This window comes from Besnoitia besnoiti, chromosome I (assembly GCF_002563875.1).
Source record: "Besnoitia besnoiti strain Bb-Ger1 chromosome I, whole genome shotgun sequence".
Classification (NCBI taxonomy): domain Eukaryota; phylum Apicomplexa; class Conoidasida; order Eucoccidiorida; family Sarcocystidae; genus Besnoitia; species Besnoitia besnoiti.
Window position 1 is genome coordinate 857,612 of NC_042356.1, and position 22,138 is coordinate 879,749.

Consider the following 22,138-nt stretch of genomic DNA (forward strand, 5'->3'; position numbering starts at 1 on the left):
AAAAGTTCCAGGTGGCAAGGTTGTAGATCCACAACGTGAAGCTGATCTCCAGGGAGAAGGCACGGATAACGGGGAGGAGATTGTGCTGCCATCACACGGCGGCAATCTGGGGGGATCAACGCCGGCTCTCCTAGCAGCCTTAAATGATACGTCTTCGCATAAACGGAAGCGTCAGCAACTTTTGACAGCATGTCTGTCCAGTGTCGTGAAGATTTTCGTAGATATCTCAACCCCGGATTACAATTCGCCATGGCAGATGCACGCTCCGAAAGATGGTTCGGGGTAAGAGTACTGGAATGAAAGAGATGACTTCTAACAACATACAGGAGATGGAACTTAACTGAGTTTTCAGCAGAGAAGAAACCGCAGTCTGCTCCCCTTCAGCACTTGGAGCAGCTTAGCGGTGCCCCTGCAACCTGTGTAAGCTGAGCGTGGATTGCTGTGACATGATCTGCGCCAAAGGGGCCAACGAATACGCAGAATCTATTTGAAGGTGGGCCGGCCTGTAGAAATTGTTTTCAATCTTCTCGTGGCCTGAATGCTGTATCCGCCCGGACTGATGTAGTGCGCCTGGGAATATAGCGGAACGGTACAGTCAGGCCATGTTGAAGGGCTCTCCTGTTGTCTAGCCAAAGCAATCTGAGACACCATCCCCTGCGTGGGTTTCTTCCAATCTTCAGGTCTGGTTTTGTAATAGGAGAAAGGAGAATCATTACCAATGCCCACGTCGTAACGGACGCGACTCGCGTATTGGTGCGTAGACATGGGTAAGCCGAAACAACCCGTACTCACGGTCTCGAATTCCATTCGCTGCTCACGGACGAAGCTATTCGTGGTGCTTCAGGTGCCCATTCTGTTCCAGTCCCCGCGTCCGAAAGGTGGTGCACCTGAGTGAACAGGGCCCGCTCTTGAGTCTCGCAACCACATATGTTCTTGCGCATCAGGAAGTCGCTCCGCTGGTTGTACATGCGTGATGAACGTCTTGTTGCCAGTCCGTGAGTATGATAAGGTTTACAGCCACGCATCGTCACATACCCTTTTGCATCTATGTATTCGATCGACTTTTGTACGATGTCTATCCATGCCAGTATGCATGCATTCGGGAATGAAGATACGTATCTGTGTATGCTGTACTGTGGCGCCCTCGCGTGAGAGGCATTTGTAATGCCCCTCCAGGTTTGTGTGCGTCTTCGTTTTGCGGGGTAGGGGAAGCTTGACCGTAGAGTACTCGAGTATTTCCGATGCGTGGACGGCGTGTGCAGCGTATATCTTACGCACACCTCTATATAGTCTTTTTCCTGGTCGTAGCACAACGGAAAACTGGGGAAATGGCTGGAGAAGCGAACGCATGAGCCCTTTGTGCCATAAGCCCTTGCGGTGTGACAGAAATGCCAAGAAATACTTGGCGAGTGTGTTGGCGACCGCGCATGAAGCGGATCTGGCACTCCTCGAGGTGCACAACGACGAATTCTGGGAGAACCTGGAGCCGCTACACTTCGGAGGCATCCCTCACTTGGGTGTAGGTACAGCGCCAAAGACAGCCACTTTTTTTTGTGTTGTCTTCACAAGCATTCGAACAGAGTTGCTGATGCGCGCAAAAGGGGATTAAACAGGTCCTTGTTGTCGTTCAGCGATACTTGCACACTATCTGCGGACAACACCCGCGCGGTAACATGTGCTGCTGCATCTGCGGAGCTGTTGGCACATATGTAGGGGTCTCTCTCTTCTTAATGTGTCTTCATTCCGTTGTCTGCTGGCGAGCCGCATCATTCCTCAATGCACATGTATACGTGCACTCCTGTGGCGCCATATATGAGTAGGTGAAGCATATATTCGAATGCTGCGAGGCTTGGAAAGAAAGTCGATCTTTTGGTTGCCATCTGCTGTGCTCAGGATAGCGTAATTGTTCTTGGCTATCCGACGGGAGGCGATCAACTGAGCATCACCGAAGGAGTCGTCAGTCGTGTGGGCATGTCTCGCTACTCTCACTCGTCTTCCAAGTGAGGCCGGTTGGTATGCGGAGTGCATCTTTTTTCCGTCATGAAGATTTGGTATCGTTTCTACTATGGCTGCGCTTTTCTACTATGGCTGCGCAGTAGCCTAGCTAATCAAACAAATACCACATTCACTCTGTGGAATAAGTACACACATTTTCGATGCCCGTTCAGGTACCGGGCTGGTTGCTTACCAGCCAGGATTGTGCCACTCTGTTCGATCACTGTATCAAGATTCACGTCGCAGGTGGTTCCCTTCGTGCTCCCAACTACTATCAATCCACCCATACGTGCCCTGAACGAATGTGTCGCATCTCACCTCGTAGCCTCCGCATGGTGCTTGGTTGTGTATATCATACTGGGCCTTTTGTTGTTTTCGCCTTTACTGCTTAGTCTGCTGACCGTCCAGATCGACGCAGCGATCAACCCGGGCAATTCTGGAGGTCCAGCGATGGTGAAAACCGCGTCGCCGGCGTTGCCTTCCAGGCTTTCGGCCACATCATTCCTTGCTCCGTTGTGCAGCACTTTCTAGACGACCTCGTTCGTCACAACAGATACACTGACTTCCCAACGCTCGGATTTAAGATTGGACATATGGAGAACGATGGTGAGCTGCAACATTAAGTATCAAACACGGTGGAAAGCGTCCAGGGATCGGTGGACGGAGGGAAGGAGAGCGAGCAATCAGGGAATGAATGTGTTCGATGAACACATGAGAGACAGGGTCTGACTACTAAGAAAGCATTGTGGAATTGAGAAACTAGCGGGTACACCGGCACTGGGCGGGAGGCCTGTTGTTCGTAGTTTGACTGACCACACTCTTTGTGGTTTACGCTCAGCAGGAATGACGGTGAGTAATTCTCGTAAGACCATGAGATACAGTAGGGAGGGAACTGAAGAAGATGCTAAATATTCATTTGCCGTGGTGAAGCAGTGGTCGCTGTGAAATGAGCGGTAGACTCGACAGAAAAACGCGAAGTCTGGGCAACGTCGAAGATCTCCGAATGGACACTGATTGAGTGGTGTGAGAATCCCCCGAACGGCGCTTCGCAGCACAGAACACGCATATTCATAAATGAAAGACGTATGAATCATATATGTCTACGTTCTTTGGTAATCTTGTGTGCGCACGTGCTCAGACCCGTTTTATTCTGCCTATTGCTCCCAGACCTCCGCGAGTTCAAAGGCCTGAATTCATTGAAGCCGGGGGACCTTCCCTTAGGGGTGACAGCTACCGGAGTGTTGGTTATTGACGTCGACACGCTGCGGGTCACGCGCTACCGCACCGGCAAAATTCGTGTTCCATTCTTTTCCCAGCCCATAGCTGGACGACAAAGTAGGAAGACAACAACCGGATTCGCTCGTTGTGATACACATAGTCTGCGACTGAGTGAGCGGCATATCGTGTCTCGTACGTCTACGTTGTTCTCTGCGACAGACGGATATCCCGGACACGATGGCATCAGATGCCGGGAGAGTGGTGTAGAATACTGTGATGATTCCCCTGTAGGAGGAACGTCTCTTGTTGGCCGTCAATCGGATTCTTCCGCCTTGCGCCCAGCGGGCACTCCTGCGCCGCAGGACCAGTCGCGTTCTGTTTCAGTTACAGTGAGTGCACGCGTCGACGCCACCCGCGAGCCGATAAGTGCTAGAGAGGGTCATGATGCAAATTCCGCTGTGCAAGCTGGCCAACATGGAGCCGTGGCTGGCTCAGCTTCTGTTTTGCCTCCGTCGTTCCCGTTGCACCGTAGCAAGTGTCCACCAGCTCGGAACACACATGCGCCTGGCGGGACTTGGCCAGGGTCAAAAGAAGACTTGCTCATCCCCGATCCGTATTTTCAAGAGCAGCAGTCTAGTGCGGATGGCCCAGAACTTGGGCTTAAAGTGGGGGACGTCATTCTTGCTATTGGTGGAAAAGGTGAGCAGCGACAATACAGGGAGCGAGAATCTTTACCAGCATCGTTTATGAACAATGTTTTAGTAGAAACATGAGCCTGCAGGAACGCAAAAAGGAAATACAGAGACGTGAAGATGCAGCGAATTGGCGCATGCCTCAGCCGACACAGCGATGGAGTGAGGTGACTGGAGCCACATCACAAACTCGGGGGAGAGACGAAACAGGCGCGATCAGGGAGATGGATATACTGCGCTAAGCCTGGCGGCCCTCTGTGGTGTTGGCTGACGGCCGGAGACAAGGGTTTCCTCGAATCCGTGGAGAAATAGAGAGAAGCGAAACACGAGGGGCACCGGGGCGTCCGGACGCGGGAAGGGCAAGATGCATGTCATACTGGATGACCTGGGCCTGGTCTTGACGGTTCTACGAAGATGGCGGTGCATCACCACGTACGTGATCGCGACCGTCTGCCTATGCCTCCTGTTCTTTACCCGTTATCCCTTCCCTCGCTGTGAGTGCATGCACTCATGCTTCCCGCGTTTTTGTATGACACTATGCTTGTATTCCGTTCTCAGACGTTGCTGCCCACGGCACAGTTGCTTTCAGGTAAGGACAGTTTTTGCATTGCCAGCAGTGCGGTCGGGCTTGTGCTGAAGGCGCCGTCTTACATGGTGGGTCGACAGGTTCAACAGCCACGGAGTAATGAACTTCAGCGGCAGAGAGAGAGAAGCGATGGTACGCAGTGACACATTTGCACTCGGTGTTCCTGCGGCTTTCTTCTTTAGACAACTGGAACGTGTGTCTGTTGACTACACGGTCGCTTATCGGTTCAATGGGGAGACATGCGACGCTCTGATCCTGAGAGATGGGAGCCTGCAAAATGTTCTGGTGAGCTAAGTGAACAAACACATCAGTTCTGTGGGTAACCATACTCCACACACTAAGCCTCCACGCAAAGGACGCGCGACAGAAATGCAGGTGGTTTCCTCGCTGAAGGTGCGCTCGAACACAGGTCAGACCCCAGACTGTGACTGCCGTGGAAAGGTATGAGAGGTTTAGATCACACCACTCAGGACAGTCAAGAGAAAAAGGAAGAAAGAAAGTACTGCAAAGATTTCCCCGCAAACGAACTTTCACTTCTTTACTACCGCACGCAGTCTAAAGCTTGGCTGACAGGCAGCGCAAGATGCGTTGGACATGTCGCTGGCTTTGTGCCTCGGCCTCGAATTTTCATGTCAACAACTTGTGTACCATGTTCCCAGATTGCTGTGAAGCGCTTGCCTTAGCCGCGTACAGCAGTGCAACTAAAATGCTGACTCCTACTGTGATATTCCGCATTTTGATTTCATTTTCACCGACGTTCTGGCTGTGCTCTTTGATGTCTTCCGGGTGTCTCAGGTGCCTCTCACAGTTTCCAATTTACGCGTCCCCCGGCACAGGGCCGGCCAAGCACCGAAGTACTTTGTCTTTGGCGGTTTGGTCTTCACGACTCTTACCCAACGACTGATGGTCAGCATCGTTTCTATGTAGAATACCAAAGCAAACTTTGAGAGACGCAGAAAGAAGCAACAGCTGTACCAGACTTCCCTTTTCTTGACGGTGGTCCAGCGCATTTTTACTCAAGCCACTCGTCCAGACGTGACCGACCGTGTTGCATAATCACGATGCCACATGCTTCTGTCCTTAGAAAATATAAAGGCTTTCCCCCCGCACTTCCCTGCCAACGTAAGCACCCGTTCATCTATACACTTGCACAGACTCGTACCGAGGTAATATGGTATGCCCATCTTATCTTGTGCACTGCACGCGATTGGTGCTGCGTTTCTGCCTCTTATGCTCACCGTTGGTCCTGCTCGTTCTGGGGGCACGCGACGCTGCTGCCGACTGTACTTATGAGGTCACAACGCGAACACCTTCACGACGATAGCGTTTCGTTTCCGCGCTTCCTGCGCTCTACTCTCTCGCGCACTCCGTGTTTGCAGGAGGACATAAGATCCGGAGAGAACCTTACGTTTCTCTACCACAAACTTTCGAAGAACGCCTTCCAGAGATCCGAGAACGATGAGATAGTCGTCTTGACTGCGGTAGGTTCCTTTTATTCACTCGTTCGGTTGTCGGCCTCTGCCGTATCGGCTAAGGGACTCTTTTTTCACGCACACCTTTGTACTCGCATCTGTGGACAGTGTCGGCCTACCTCTTCCATACGTACGTTTTGCCTGCTGTCAGTTGCGTACGTAGGTTCTTGCCGCCTAGTTGACAGTGGGGTACAACCTGGCGCCAGCGATCGTTACTGCTGTGCAAGGCCAGGAGATTCAAGAGCTAGCAGAGCTCGTGCGTATCGTCGACGAGAACCAGGATCAGTTCCTCGAATTCACGGTGGATGTCGGAGGGAGCACGTACTTTCTCGTTGTTCTGGACAGAAAGAAGGCGATACAAGCCAACCCCCTGATTCTGGAACAGCACGGGATCCTCAAGGACCGGTCTACTTTTCTGTAAAAAAATAGACTGAATGGAAAGTAAGTGCACATCTGGTGGTGTGAACACGCGATAGCTTTTTAGATTTGATCTTCCTGCGCAGCGCGGCCTCGTTGCAATTTTGAATATACGGACAACTGGGGAACAATACACATTGCTTTATGCGTCTAAAATTGACCGTGATTGTCCCGCGATTCACAGCGCCCGTTGTCCCACGAGGCGAGTCTTAGATAAGGTCCGAGGCGACAGCACAGAAAACGAAGGACACACGTGAGGGGGCACGGCGTGAGGGGGGGCGGCAGACGACCGTGCCGCATAGACGGGGCGCTGCCAAACAAGCTAACCTGTATTCCCTCTATGTCTTTGCGTTATTGAAACATTGCGCAGCGACATGATACGCGCTGTGACCTTGTCTTGAGAGAGAAGGGGTGACATGCATGGTCGAGCGCCCTCTCACGTGTTATTGCCATGTATTATGAGGCTTGGACGTGCATATACATGCCGCATATGAGTTTTATGCATGTATGACTTTATATCCGCGATCTGTCACTACGGGAGAATTGCATTGCCCCTCAAGAAAATTCGTGTAAGCGTAGGAAACTGGGTCTACTATGGGCAGAGTATGGTGAAGCACAGATTGGGGAACGTGAAGTGAGGAGAACCCGACATGAAATCATGGTGCGCAAAATTGTATGCGCTGCGGCATTCGCGAACTCGTACCAGACATGTCCAACATCGGCAGGTATGCGGCATTAGCATCTTGTCAGATTTGTTACTCCTTAGTTTTTTATGTATGCGTATGTGTAGCGCCGGGAGTCTCACACCGAAGGCCGGCGCACAGCGGCTACGAGCGCGTTCGGCCGAATTGCTTTGCATAGCATACGCGTGCAACTTCGGATGGGCGGAGAAACACGAGAGAGCTTCCGCTTGCCAGCGACCAGCCTGCACAGTGTACATGTAGCCTGGCTGTTACGGCTGGGCAGTGGGTGTCTCCCGTGGCCACGTAGTATCAGGCATCAGGACAGTGACTTGAACACTGTGCGCGCAGCTGCGACCGTTCGATCGTCCTGTGCCGACGAAAAAAAACATCAAGAAGGAGCTACTCAAAGCGATACTGTCGAATTATCCAGATCCCTTGGAAAACAGCTCAGAACTACACCGTACAGATGGCGGCTATTAGGCATGTCGAACACATGCACCGTGCCGTGTCTCAAGATATATCGCAATGGCAAAGAGGCGCGCTGGCGTTTCCCGCCGGTGCTAAGCAGGAACCGCGCTAACCGTTCTACGGCGCCAACCACTCTCGCATCTGCAACATCCTGTTTCTGCCGTACAAGATTTTCTCTTCAATCTCTGAATTCGAACGGGATAAGGGGCCAGCACACATCTGAGGAACGTTTTTCGAGGATTGCTGCCCCTTGGAGGAAGGCGTCGACTGGCAGCTAGCCGAGAGCGAGTCTCGTGTCTTCTTTACTGGCTCGGGGCAAGCGGCGGTTCCCGCTTCTCAAATGCGACGAGGGGGCAGTAGGGAAGTGCATGCTTTGAACATGTAGAGAATACTTTTTAGGGAGCAGTTTCTCGGGGAAGGTTGCGACAATCAGTCACAGGGCTCTCCCGTTTCGGCGTCGCGCTATCTAGCGAGTCGTCCGGCTTCAGCGCGTTGTCTGCTCTGCGCTGGCACCTCGCCCATCAGCATGTTTTCGCCGTTGTTGCCGTAGTTTCCCGATTGACAGAGTTGTGTGTATTTGCTTTGCGGTTTTCTCGAAACCCGTCAATCCAGACTGGTTCTCTCTATGCGGATGCGCGCCTGTCTTTCTGTTCCCCCTATTTCTCCCTGTGCATCAAGATGACACACAGGGTACACTGGGGCCACCGGCCTCTTTGGAGAGTCGGGCGTCTCTTTTCTCTTGTTTGGATCTCTGCGACATTGGAACTCCACAGAGTCTTCACCAACTCTAGACTGCTTTCTCTAGCAGCGCATTCGGCGTGGTCTGCCTCTGCTGCTTTCCCGTCACCTGCACCCGCATCTGCCACCCTCACCTCCGAGACGTTCCCGACTACGGATCCCGGCGAAAACGTGTCTTTACCTCATACAGACAATTTAACATACGACAAGACTCCAGCACCACCATATGACCTATCTGAGGAGTTCAGCACAGACTCGCCGAGTGCATCATTCTTGCAGATTGACGGTATTGGTGCTCCACATGGACATAATGAGGTGGGAGTAGGCCAGATATACGGAGGGAGTCCTCAAGGAGGCGCATTGGCTGACCACGTGTCGGCGCCTAATTCACCGTCGGCCGATCATGGTGCGCCACGGGAGTCTGCCCCAGCGCTTGCCGTGTCTCCAGAATTTAGGGCTTCAAAGACACGCGGGCGCCAACAACTCCTGGCCAGGAGCTTGAGCAGCGTGGTAAAAATCTTCGTTGACATCACGACGCCGGATCATCACTCGCCTTGGCAAATGCAGGCGCCGAAAGAAGTGTCTGGGTAAGATTGCGTGGCACCTGCTGAATGTTCAGACGGAGTTAGGACGAACAGGTGACGCATTAGCGTTGCAGGCTTGGACTAGATTGAAAGCGCCACTGTGCAGAATCGTCCGTGTGTCGACGTGAACCTTTCCTGATGAACAGGACAGATATGACGTGCATCGAGAGAAAGCCACGCTTGCCCTGGAGAGACCGGAGGGCAGACACGAGGGCTGCTGCAGAAGCGTGCAGATTGGCGTGCAAGAAGGAGTAGATGTGCGCTGCGTGTTTAAGCCACGCATGCGAATGCATTTCAACGGCTGGTCTAAAATGACCTGGAAAACGGACTTTGTGGGAGTGGAAACCGTGTCTCCGGCTTTGACTGGAGCTTTTCGGGTTGTTGCGAAGGGTCACTTCTAAATCAGCGAAGCTGTACCGACCGTGGTTGTCTGACCTCTCACTGCTTCGTCTCAGATCTGGCTTCGTCATCGAAGGCAGGAGAGTCTTGACCAACGGTCACGTTGTCACCGACGCAACGCGTGTGTTGGTTCGTAAACACGGGTAAACTAGTAGTCCCCACGGTCCTCGATTTGCAAACGGATTTTTCCATAGTCGATTCGCGCATATAGTCGGTGCCGCATCTTGGTCCAGGTTTGTGACTCATACATTAAGATGCGTGGGCGTATACACGCGCCGGGGATCTTGTGTGAAGCCACGTCTGACGATATGGGTATGTATGAGCACCTGGTTACTGACCTCCCTTTCTGCGAGGTTGTTATGAATACATTATTTTGCTTTTTCGTGACACACATAGATGAACAGAACAGGCTACTGCAAAAACAGACAAACACATCCAGCTGATGCCTGCTTGAGTGGGACTTCAATCGATATTGCGTATCGTGGAGCGAGCACGCGTTCAGTCCACGGGACCTGACAGCTTCCCGCCTGTCAATTCCAACAACTGCTGGGGAGGAACGTGGATCTTTCTTTGGCTATGCCAGCGAAAAAATGCGTGTGATAGAGAATGCTAGCATATTTTGTTCATGTCGTATGTGGATGTGTGGTTGCAGGAACGCCAAGAAATTTTTGGCGAGAGTTTTGGCGACTGCGCACGAAGCTGACTTGGCGCTGCTCGAAGTTGATAGCGAGGAATTCTGGGAGAACCTGGAACCGCTGGAGTTCGGAGGCGTTCCTCACCTCAGTGTAAGAAAATAGGGCCTTCAAGGCGGAAAGGGGCTTCCTGTTGTGGAGAGGCAAGCAACGTATATCGTCACGTATTGTCCATTCAGACAGCATTTTCAGAGAGCATTTTGGTATTAGATTAATTCGTGTAAGGATGATAGGCAAGCGATTCATAACTGCAGTACACATCCACCCTATGAGACTGTTGGCTCTATATTTCAGATGCTGAACTTGCGGACGCGACGTACGCTTTGTATGTCGCTTGGATGAGATTGCTTTTCCTGCAGTTCGTTCAGCCGTACTCACTGACGCCACGCTGTGAGGCGTCGCTGTTGTACCCGCGGCCAGCCCTCCGCCAGGCTTCTACGTCTCTTTTCTTTCATTCAGTCTCTCCATTTACATATGTGCGCACCCTGCGTGGAGTGCACGTCCAGCAGCGCTCGAGGGTCGTTCGCGGGCGCATGGTAGTGGCAGTGCACAGCACCAGCAATACAGAAGACTCTCGCGGAGAGACTAAGTGTGGCATGCCGGTGGTGTTTTCGTTTTCTCAGGAGAGTGTGACTGTCCTTGGCTACCCGACGGGCGGTGACCAATTGAGCATCACGGAGGGAGTCGTCAGCCGCGTGGGAATGTCCGTCTACGCGCACTCTTCTTTCAGGTGAGCGGGCGAACTGCGTGCGCCAACATGACGTGCTGACCCTGAGGCAGTTTCCGAGGGCGCAGGCTGTGCGCCAGCCTGGCTCGCCATCCGCCCCTTCTCCTCTGCGCGTGCAAGCGCTCGCACATATTCTTTAGGTTTTGCTGCGTTTATGCGTGCACACGCAAGATTCGTTTCCGTGCAAGACTGTGGCGCGCCGTTCCGCATCGTTCGTGCGATGTACCTGCCACGGATCGTCCTGGCCTGTGCTGTTTCGGTTCTCTCGCTCAGCTTGCTCACCGTCCAGATCGACGCAGCGATCAACCCCGGCAACTCTGGAGGCCCAGCGATGGTGGACAACCGCGTCGTGGGTGTGGCCTTTCAGGGATTCAGTCAGCTGCAGAATATGGGATTCATAGTTCCCTACCCAGTTGTGAGGCACTTCCTTAACGACTTGATCCTTCACGGCAGATACACTGGCTTCCCAGCGCTCGGCATGAAAATCGCGCACATGGAGAATGACGGTAAGACAAGGCACTGGTTTTCACACCCCATGTTAAAACAGCAACCTGGAGGGAGGGGCGCCATCAGGAGAGGACTAACGACGGGGCAAAGGTGCCAGGAAGAGCGAGAGAGCGGAAGCGGCGAGAAACCGTCCAGGGGCGGATCGGGCCTGGGCGACGGTGACCGTCGCCGTGGCGCACATTGCCGCGCGTCTTCTGCAGGACGAACGGCGAGGACTCTCGACGTGGAGCGGCCGGGCTCTGAAAGAAAGCCAGCCACCGGTGGTCTCAGTAGAAAGGAGCCTCGACAGGAGATCCTGGACAGCGCCGCTTAGTGTACCGATCTACGTGTATAGTGTGCGTCTTTTCACACGTGTCTGGATGGTGCATTCTTTCGCTTACTGTGGCGCATAGCAATTCTGTTCACGTGTGTGCGTGCCTATGCGCCTGTGAGCGTGTTCCGTTTCAAGCACGCCAGTGCCTAGCACTGGCGCGGCAGTGCGGGTTCAGGGCCCCCTGAGTGCGTCGCCGCGTTCTGCGTCTGCCTCCCGTGTCTGATGCATAGGCGTTTGTTGCTTCGGCGGTATTGCCTACCCTCTCAACTTTGTTTGTGTTTCTGTCGTTGCTCGCGGTGGTGCGGTCTCAGGTCTGCGCGAATTCAAAGGCCTGAACGCTTTGCGGGCGTCGGACCTCCCACATGGGGTGACTCCAACCGGCGTGTTGGTGATTGAGGTGGATCAGCTGCGTATTGCGCGGTACCGCACGGGCAAGATACGAGTGCCTTTTTCTTCCTGGCCTGTCTCTGGTCCCGTTGACCCGAAGAGCTTGACGTTGATCCCGGCATTAGACGAGGACGCCAGCGAGTCGTCTTCGCGCGAGAGCGGCCCCCCGCTACTCGCGTCGCCGCCCTCGTCGTCGCCAGGTTTCCCCAGAGTTGGCCCTGGCGAGGGTGTCAGAGAACAAGGGACTAACGCACGCCCTCTGTTGGCGGCGCAAACAGAATTCTCTCCTCGTCTGCTTCCGGTCTCGACTACGCACGAGGCAGGACTCTCGTCCCTGCCCCTCCACTCGCGCCCGCTCCTCTCGCCCCGCGGCGACGCGGACAGCGGCAGCGGCGCAGAGCCGGTGAGAACCGTGACGGAGAGCGAGTTGGACGGAATCCTTGAGAAGCACGTCATCGGCGAGAGCGGCGGGTCTCCTGCCTCAGCTTCAGCGGCGGCCAACGAGGGCGGCGGGCGTGGACCTCGTGGGGACTCGACAGCACAGATCGCGCGCCCGACCTTCATCCAGACCCGAGTCCGGCCGGAGCACGTCCTCGTGGATCGCAGGGCGCTGCTTCGCCGGCTCACACAGGCACGAAGGAAGCAGCTGGCGCGGCAGAGGGCAGAGGCGAGATTCGCAGGCGCTGCGCAGAGCAAAGCCGAAGGTGCCGCGGTCTCTCGCGAGGAGGACGGAAGCGCCGAAGCGCCCGACATCCTGCAGCGACTCTCCCAGCGCAATGGAAGTCACCTGAAGGCCCCGTACAAGCGAGCTGAGCACCGCGAGAGGGACGCAGACAGCAGAGTGCGGGGAATGGAGCTCCAGATCGCAAGCACCGACCCTATTGGAGAAGACGCCTCAGAGGTGATCCCTGGAAGAGACATTGACAACGACGCGGATATCCTCGTATCGATCAACCCGTCGCACTTTCTGTCCAAGTTGCCGTCGTTAGCTTCTTCCCTTCCACAGTCTCTGAAAGACAAGGCGCTGGCGCCGCCGGCCGCTCAGCGGCGACCCAGGTCAGAGCAAGATTTACTCATCCCGAATCCCTACTTCCGAGAACAACAAGCTGAGTTGGAGGACAGGCAGCTCGGGCTCAAGGTCGGCGACGTGCTTCTCGCCATAGACGGAAAAGGTGAGACATCGAAGCCACGAATAAACATACCAGACGGTCAGGGGCTGCGACGTGAATGGAACATGATCGATGATAAGAAGAGCCGCAGGTCGTGCGCCGAAGGCGATACGCCACAGCACGCGACAAAGAAAGGCAGATAGGGAACGATGAAGAGGCATTCTTCATCGGGGGCGAAGAGGAACGTGGGAAGAGAGCGTAAGCATGAAACGGGAGCGCGAGGCCGAAGGCGGAGGGCAGTGATCCAGCGAGGGTGTGGTGATCATGGCGATGTATGTATACGTACGTGTTCATGTGTAGGTGTCTGCGCGCGATGCGCTTCGCTGTTGCTGGTTTTCGCGGTATCCGTTGGCATTTGCACACTGCATTTTTCCTATCGATTGCTGCGTGATTGCCGCCTCTTCTCAGACGTTGCTGATGACGGCACTGTCGCGTTCAGGTAAGCGATTTCAGATCCAAACCCACGCCTCGTACGTCGTCTGCTCTACAGCCTCAGCTGGTCGGCGTAGGCGCACCTTTCGTTCGCAAGCCTGTTGCCGTGACGCGAGTCAGCAGGCGCCCAGCCCGAGACGCCGTGGAGAAACTCTTGCTCCGAAACGAGGCGTATTTCTACGGTCTCGCGTGCGTGCTTGGCTTTCGCAGACAACTTGAGCGTGTCTCTGTCGAGTACACGATCATCAACCGCTTCAACGGCGAGGCGTGCAAGGCGCTGGTGCTGAGAGACGGAAAAGTGCAAGAGATTCTGGTGCGTGGGGGGTTCGTGGGTCTCAACGCGCTCTGGTGTTCCAGAAACGCTCCAACAGCAAACGACTAGCAGTCTTCCGCGTGCGCGCCAGTGGTTCAGTACTTCCTGGCGCGCTCCTAGCTCACCAGTGGCTCGCAGTACTGACACGGGTGAAATTTTGAGGTAAAGCCGCAGCTTAGACCCTACGTGTAGACACTCTGGTAGCATCCTCCGCGCCGGGGTCGGCTGTTGCGTTTCCACAATACAGCTCTCCAGGCGCGTGTTGGGGCGGGAGAACATGAGGGACAACAAGAACTGTGGAGACAACAGCATCAACATGTGTGGAGGAGGCAGGACTCGCAGCTGCTCTAGTCCTTGACGTGTGTGCACTTCTTAGGACGAGACGTAGTCGTTTGCGCATCGCTGTCTTTGCTGTGGCGAACAGCAGAAGCGCTGCCGGCCTTCCCCGCACGGCCATCGTGCCTCCACTACCATCCAGAGCCACGCAGCACCACCCTTTGCGGTTTGATTACTGTCGTACTTTCCCGTGCGAGTGCGTTCGCGATGCCCGACAGATTCCCCTCACAATTTCCAATCTGCGCGTGCCAGCGCACACCGCGGACCAGACGCCCAAGTACTTCGTCTTCGGCGGGCTCGTCTTCACAACACTTACCAGACGCCTTGTGGTAAGCGTCACAGGGGATGCCGCCGTACCCAGGTCTATCCAGAGGGACTTGAGGATTTCGTACGAAGATACTTCGATTCAGATTCTTGAGCCACGGCGAAGTCGGCGCCGCAGCAAGGTCGCGTTAGAGGGGTGGGAGCACCGCGGGCGGGGGCACTGCGGCGCATGCAGATTCAACGAAGGCTTTCCTTCTACGGCGGCCATTTTGCCCGAGACAAATTCCTGACGGACAAAGCTACACGCACCGCGCGTCGGCGGACCCGGCGCGGACATGTGTCTTTACAACGAGGTGCATGTAGGGACGTGCACACACCGGCGGATTGTTGCCGGATTCGCGCGGTGTTCCCCGATTAGCTGTCTTTCGCAGAGACGGCGTTTGTCTGACACGAATCACGACTTCTGCTAATTGGTTCTTTTACGCAGGAGCACATGAGAGGCACCGAGCTTCCAGCCTTCTTCATCACGGAGATCACGAGGAGCGAATTCCAGAAGTCCGAAAATGATGAGGTGGTCGTGCTGAGTGTAGTAAGTTCTTCCCCACGTTCAGAATGCGCTACCCTGTCTCGCTCTGGCTCAAACGCGACACGCCGAAATGGCGGTCGCGTTCGCCGTCCGCACATGCATCAGTAATTCAGGTCTACATCCTGTTTGTCCGTACTGAGATATCCGCGAATGCGTAGACGTCATCTGCATGCATATACCCGATCTGCCCGGTAGTCGTCTTCTTTGAGTACGTGCACAAAGAGATTCTACTCTATTGTCTATTCATGCAGATTTATCAGCCTACACATCTCATTATGCATGTGGGACCCTGGACTGCCCAGAAGGGTAGTAGTGCCAAGATAGAATGCATACGTCTCGCCCTATGCTGTCTTCAGATCCTCGCGTCCGAGCTGACTGTCGGATACAACGCCGCGCCCGCGATCGTGACCGCCGTGCAAGGCGAGGAGGTCCGCGGTTTAGCAGACGTCGTGCGGATTGTTGAACAGAGCACCGACCCTTTCCTCGAGTTCACGGTGGAAGTGGCAGGAAGTGCCAGATTTCCCCTGGTTCTGGACAGGGAGAAAGCGATTCAGATCAACCCGCTGATCTTGGAGCAGCACCGGATCCTCCGAGACCGGTCGGTGTTTCTCTAAAGATGTACGGCGTGTAATCGCAGTTACAGGTATGGAGGGTCGCAAATATGTCGATTTTGTGTGCGTTTTAGTGTCTAAATTGTCGTTAGGTGGAACGTTGTGTCAACTAGGCGATGCACGCGCGGGGGTCACGGGCACCAAGCTTGTACAAAACCACGGATGCGGTACCCTGTGGTGCCGCGCCTGCACCGTGTCAGTGTTGGTTTGCTTTCTCTGAAGCCTGGGTTTTCCTGAACCTTAGACCCCAACAACCTTTGGGGCCGAAATAGTGCTGGGAGAAGAGCGGATTCCTGACGAGGACCGCGCAGAAGAAGCGGCGAGAAGAAATTGGTTTTGCTATTTTTTCGCTTCGGACAGCCCCGCACTGTGAGACAAAGCGGGGAGCTAGACTAAGTCTGCACTGCACCGGGAGACCTGCTGCGTGCTTTCGTCCTCTTTCCATTTCCTGCCCTGTCCGGGACTTCAGGACAGTGCACCCTGTGAATCCGCTTGGCGAGCAATTCGCACACGCGTATTCCCATTCGTCTGGCGTTTGCTCTGGCGCATTATACACATATATTTGTGCGTATACGTGTGCGTGTATCGTTACGCGCATGGGGTGCCAGTATAGGTGTGGATGTAAGCGGACACGCGCGGCATTTGCATTTTACCGTGACAGCCCGAGTGCGCCTGTTTGGTGTGGAGTGTGCGATGGATGGCAATGGCGATGCTGGGCGACGCGGCAGCTGGTCGTGCGTGTGCAGCGAGGCCCGCGATATAGAAGGCGGGAAGAGTTGCGCGGTAATATTTGCGGTTTGGTGTGGAAGCATGTGAGAAGTACGTGGACACAGAACTAGATTCGTCGCGCAGCGGCAAAGTCCACGGGGGCAAAACTGCTGTGTTTGTTTCCGGGTACTCTCGACATGGCTCCATTTTCCTCCCTTTTTCTGCACTCGACTCGAGAGACTTCCGTTTTTCCGTCAGGTGAACACATGTTCAGGGAGGTGCGTAGCAGTCTTGCAGACCGCAGTCTTTGTCGTTGTTCCATGTACATGTCGACATGCCGATGAACGGGCACATACAAGCGCCGGGGAACGACCACGGACACGTGTGATATCCTATCTTCCTTGTTCAATGAGGTCTGCTCAAATTGACGACAGGTAGGTGTGGCACCTTACCTCCTCTTCCGCGAAAACCCCACGCCTCTTTCGTAGCGAGTAGCGTGCGTGCGGCCGAGCACCTGTCCCGTGCGCAGCCGGAGTCGTATGGCGGAACAAGAGAAATCACCAGTTCGTCTATCACTAAAAACGTGCATGCGTAGCCACGCCTCACACGATAGCAACCCTCGACTGTTTTCCGTGATTCAACCGCGATCAGCACGAGCGATGGTGCTAATGGATTTGAGAGGATTTGCACGAAGTAATGGAGACCCTGACCAGGTGGTTTTCTATCTTTCTCACCGCTGCGTACCTAGACAGAAAAAGCGTCTACACGAGGGAAGATGGAAAAGCGCCGTGGCAAAAACATTGTAACACTACCCCACGTACCGACAGTCACTGGCAGGAGAGTTTCGACGGAAGCGAGCCACGATTTAGGAATTCAAACAAACGCCTCGTGCTGCGCTGTCTCATAACGTGGGTGAGTGCAAAAAGTATCAGCTCAGAGCCACCAGAAGAGCTGCTTGCCACCTGTGCTAGCTCAAGCCTCCCAAAATGAAACGTCTGGATGACGTGAGCCTTTGCCGCCGGGAGAGGAACATGAGAAAATTCTGGAAAAAGACGTTTCATCACCGTTGCTTATTCCGTGACTTTCCAGCAGCGACTCTCTCAAGGGGTCTTGTGCTGCGAAGGAGCCCCAAGCGAGAAATTCACTTCACCCTCGCATTTTGACTTCCACCTGAGAGGCCTGCTCTCCACCACGCGTGAACGCCGCTTGTTGTGTAGGAAATGCCGGCGAGCTAGGCTTCGGCTTTGGGCTGTTTTCTTACCGTGCAGCTTGTGGAGCACCCTATGTGGCTTCTGGTGCGGCCGACCCCTTCCTGTAGGCAGAGAGTTTCCCTCTCACTCTCTGCGTTACGCACAGAAGATTCTCTTGTGTGGCCTCGTATTTCACTCGCTATTTCCATCAGAGTGCAGAATGGCGGCAAGGCTTTCGACGCGCGGCGCCGTTCCCGTTGTTCCCCCTTCCAGCAAAGCAGATTCCTTCAATATGCTCCACAGCGCAAACGCTGCCTCCATCCAGGTAAAACTAGGTCCGAGCGGTGAGAGACACATGCGAAAATAAGGGGAACGAAAATTCAACTACAGTGGACACATGCACGCAAAAAGGAGGACCGCGAGTCTGTTGGTGTCGCATCTTTGCAGACCAAGGCGAATAGCGAAACGCAAAAAAACACCAACCAGACGCCGCGCAAAACCGAGGCAATAATGCGCGAATCAGTGGGAAAAAATAAACGAGCATAATTGGGCACGTATTAATCAGGCGCCTTCGCGAGTTGCGTCCGCAAAAAACATCTCAACAACAGGCAAAGAGAGCAACAGTATATGTGTATGGAAGCCACTCACACACACGCAGACTTCATGCTTTCCGTTTTCTCCCGTTACACGACGCAGAACAGAAAACGACTAGAAGTCAGAATCTGGTTATGTTCCTTGCGATCATTGTCGCATGCACCACACCAGGCACGATGCCAGTCCCCCCGTTAGGCAGTTAAAGCCAGCGCCGAGGGGGTGGACGTCTCTAAACACTGAATATATTTGCAACGACCTTCCCGGGAGTGCGCACGCACGTACACACGGATACACGTCGCACACGGTATGCTGCGGATCTGCTGTTCACAGCTGCTTGAATGAAGCCCAGGATCAAAAACGTCGGCGACGAGTCGACTCGCCTTCGGAAGCGCGGCCGGCTGCTGAGCTGAGCTGCGCTCTTCTGAGGGTTTGTCGGGCTCTCTTTACGATTTCGAACGCGGGTCGCGGCCGCTCTAGAACTCGAGAATATCTTCCTTCGCGTAGCCCAGAGCGAGCAGTTTCTCCATGCAGCTGCGCACCATTGGCGGCGCCCCGCAGAGGAGAATAAGTGTGTCTGGAGACGGAGGCGGCATGGTGGCTCGCAGCATCGCTTCGTCTACGAAGCCCGAGAAAAACCGCCACGAAGGCCCTGGCTCGTCGACTGTAAACGCGACTCGAAACTGGTCTGGGTAAGCCTCCTGCATCTCCTCCAACTCTGCCGAGGAAAATCACACGCGACAGAGACGAAGGAAGTCACTAAACGCCTGGAAATGCCTCGACATACGCGCCGCCTACGGTTTCAGTTCGCTACGAACACAAAGTCAGGATGCCCAAACCAAAAAGACGTACGCTCCACGTCGCGCACCTCCTCCCTCCTGGCGCTAGACAAAGGAACCTGCACACGCTCCCGCAGCGTCGCTCCTGTGCCGGCAGATACGGGCACCTCGACCATCTGCTATACGCAGACGCATGTGCGTCTTGTATCTCCATGACAACTCGACCTGCAATTCATGCAGGTCCTCAGGCCCTCTATCGCCATACGGATCATTGATTTTTGGACGCTCTCCAATCTACAGGCGAAGAGGGAAAGCGCCACACGACGACGCTGTACGCGTATATGAACAGTGAGCCGAGATCCGGGAGCCAGCGTACGAGGAAGTGCTTACCATCGCGAAGGAGAATATCTTCTTTGGTCCGGTTCGCGAAGAGAAGCGAAAGACAGGTGGGGTCCGAGCCCGTTCCCAGGATCTCGGAAGCCAGCTGATACATGGGCGTGATGCCTGTGCCGCCAGCGACCATACCGATCTTCTTCTTCTTGATCATCCGTCGGTTCACCCGGAACTCGCCATTTCCCAGATACTCAATCAGCCTGTGAAGCAGAAAACGCAAAATGAAGAGATCTACAAAGCGCAGGCGGCCACGGCGCCACTTCGCCATGGGCACGTCTATCTTGCCACATCGTGACGGATACCTGTACGTAGCCGCCTACATATACGTTACGTATATATATATATATATCTATATATTTGTATACATATATACATATATGCCCCAAGAGTATAGGGCGACGGCGCATGATTGAGAAGAGATAAAAGGCGTGAAAGGCGTTTCCAAGAGGAGCCCAGGAGGGGGCAGAATACCCACAACCGTCAACCGTGGAGCGTAAATGTGTAGCACTATGCGAATGCCACCTGCCAAATGCAAAATACATCGCTATATCTTAGACATGCCGCGGCAGAACTTGCTGCTGATGGCGCCGGTGGTCCACCGTGTCGACCAGGTGTGCAGCCGCCTGCCGGCGCGCGGGGAGAGATTTTCCCTACCCGAACGGCCCCATGACGTCCACGTAGTCTCCAACCCGCAGACTGTCGAGATACTGTGACATTTTTCCTCCGTCGGGAAACTGTTCGACTTCTCCTCTGCGGTAAACCTTGATGATCAGGTCCACGTAGCCCTGGACGCGATCTCCGGTGACTGGCGTGTACTTCCGCTCGATCTCCGCTTGTTCGGCCTCGGGGTCCGGCGCGTTGTTCCTAAAAATCGACAAGCCAAACCGAGCAGCGTAAAGTGACCAGCGGCCGCGCAGGAGGATGGTCCAAGCTCTCTTCCTCCGCTCCTTAACTGTATGGCTGTCGCCTCCTTCCCGGGTCGCCTCTGAACACTCTCCGTCCGCGTTCTCTTTCTGGCTCGTCTGCCTTGCTGAGCATCGCCTCGCGCGGCCGCTGCCGAGCGTTCTTCGGCTCACCTCGATTCTTTCCCGCGCCGCCCTGCAACTGCGAAGCGCCGGTTTTCCCTGTCTGTTTCCTAGTTTGTTCCGTATTTCTCCCGATTTTTCAGGATTTTCTGGTTTTTCCCTTTCTCACCACTGTCCCTGCACGCGGGCCGCGGGCGCGGGAGCGAAGAGCTTGAGGTGCTTCCCGACGGGCAGGCCGAGGATCTGCTCGGGGCGGTCAAGGCAGAAGCGGTATTTGTGTGTGTTGGGCGACAGGGCCAGTTTATCAACCAGTTTGAACTTCTTTCGCGTTTTATCCATAAAGGGGTCGCTCGAGTTGCCCTGCGACGCACCGCCTGTCTTGCCTGAGTTCCTCAGCCGCCCGAGACCGAGGTACACTGCCACCGAGGCAACAGCGACCAGCACGCCTTCGCGGATAAAGACACACAAACAGACGTCCAGTGAAGCCGAGGAGAGGCGCCAACGGCCTCGCTCATGCGATACGATTCACGCTCATCTTCTATCTGCGGCTAGACTGCATGCGGCGACCTGAAGCTCCGCGACCGCTTCTTTACCTGCGCATGCAAACGTGGCTGTCCTAGATCTGCCTACATTGATCTAGGGAGAGACGCACACTCGCCCGCAGACCCCAGAAGCTTGCGCGCAGTTGACACAGAGACTGAGGCAAAACAGTGTCTGCGCTTTGGTAGTGGCTCATCGCAAGAAAACGACTTACTGACGAGCAGCGCAGGCTGCGAGGCCCCAAGGCCTTGCACCGGCACTTCTTCTCCCTTGAGTGGGATGGAAGGGGATGCCTGCTCCTTCATCGTTGCAGAAGAAGCGAAAGATCTGGAAATGCCGAGGAAGAGAACAGGTGCGTTCAAAAGGTCGTCAGTCAACGCACAGGTGGGTCCACATTTTCGGGTGCACGGAAAGAAATCGTCGACAGATGTAGAGCTATTCTGTGCAACTGGATGTGTGTATCTCAATTTCGCTTAGAGCCACGCCATCGAAACATACCGGCGTCTTCCAGACGCTTGTCTCTCTTCTCGTTTCCCTCCTTGGGCGGGGTTGGCTAGATTGCCAGCCTCCACACACGCAGCACCCGTACCCATGATCGAGGAAGCGAAACAGCGTGCAAGCCCGTGCAACTCTGTGTGCGCACGTGCTGTTCGTTCCGGGAAATTTATTTTTTCTCGGAGTCAGGACGCAGACACACGCGTGTTTATCTTCCTCTGGCGTCCCCGCTCGACCGCAGCGGGCGGAGACCGGGACACCGGTTTGAGTTTCACACTGGGACCGTTGAGACGCGCTTGCAGCCGCGCCTGCAGCCGCGCAGCCTCGCAGCGCAGAGAAGAAGCTTTTCCATCCCTCCTGGCTTGACAGTGGGCTCTGCCTCCCTCTCTGGCTCACCAAACGCGGAGGAACTGTCGGTTTTCTGCCCGCTTGCAATCGCCAGGTTCGGGTCGCGCGGAGACACCTAGGGACCGCGCACAGAGAGGCGGAGAAAGAGAGTCACCCCGAGGAAACACAGCGAACTGCACTCGACAAGGGCGCGAGAGATAGAGAGTAGAACTTGACTCAGGATGAAAAAGAAAGGGCAGAAAGTCGATACCAACGAGGAATGGACGTGCCTCGCCCTCGCGCGTGGAGAGCCGGGCGCATGCAGCCGAGCAGCGGACTGTGTAAAGCCTCGGTGTGCCTTCACCCTCCAGCGTCCGCCGATGCAGCAACGCCCACTTTTATTTCCTTTTCTTCGCCACTACCTTGCAATTTTTTTTCACCTTCAGGCCGGCGAAGGTCTGCGGTGCGGTCGCTTGCTTCGGAGTGCCGAAGAAAGCGCTT

The 22,138-nt window shown here is 54.8% G+C and overlaps 3 protein-coding genes across 3 annotated transcripts; 2 read left to right on the forward strand and 1 right to left on the reverse strand.

Moving 5' to 3' along the window:
* Window positions 1-256: 256 nt before the first annotated feature.
* BESB_001340 (uncharacterized protein) lies at window positions 257-6,384 on the forward strand (the record flags this gene model as incomplete). Its single annotated transcript, XM_029358889.1, has 13 exons — window positions 257-282; window positions 681-767; window positions 1,387-1,519; window positions 1,894-2,000; window positions 2,388-2,448; window positions 2,517-2,601; window positions 3,163-3,384; window positions 3,505-3,912; window positions 4,464-4,494; window positions 4,674-4,776; window positions 5,287-5,397; window positions 5,871-5,972; window positions 6,196-6,384. The coding sequence occupies 13 exons, from the start codon at window positions 257-259 to the stop codon at window positions 6,382-6,384; spliced, it is 1,665 nt and encodes a 554-aa protein (XP_029221801.1).
* Window positions 6,385-8,209: 1,825 nt separating this feature from the next.
* On the forward strand, window positions 8,210-15,592 carry BESB_001350 (uncharacterized protein; the record flags this gene model as incomplete). The annotated part of the gene is made up of 11 exons (XM_029358890.1): window positions 8,210-8,856; window positions 9,309-9,395; window positions 9,905-10,037; window positions 10,568-10,674; window positions 10,945-11,177; window positions 11,803-13,050; window positions 13,456-13,486; window positions 13,690-13,792; window positions 14,347-14,457; window positions 14,880-14,981; window positions 15,335-15,592. 11 exons carry the CDS (start codon window positions 8,210-8,212, stop codon window positions 15,590-15,592), a joined length of 3,060 nt encoding a protein of 1,019 aa, XP_029221802.1.
* Window positions 15,593-18,554: 2,962 nt separating this feature from the next.
* BESB_001360 (putative NADH-cytochrome b5 reductase 1) lies at window positions 18,555-21,120 on the reverse strand (the record flags this gene model as incomplete). The annotated part of the gene is made up of 5 exons (XM_029358891.1): window positions 18,555-18,796; window positions 19,248-19,450; window positions 19,905-20,114; window positions 20,445-20,691; window positions 21,030-21,120. 5 exons carry the CDS (start codon window positions 21,118-21,120, stop codon window positions 18,555-18,557), a joined length of 993 nt encoding a protein of 330 aa, XP_029221803.1.
* Between the last annotated feature and the right edge of the window lie 1,018 nt (window positions 21,121-22,138).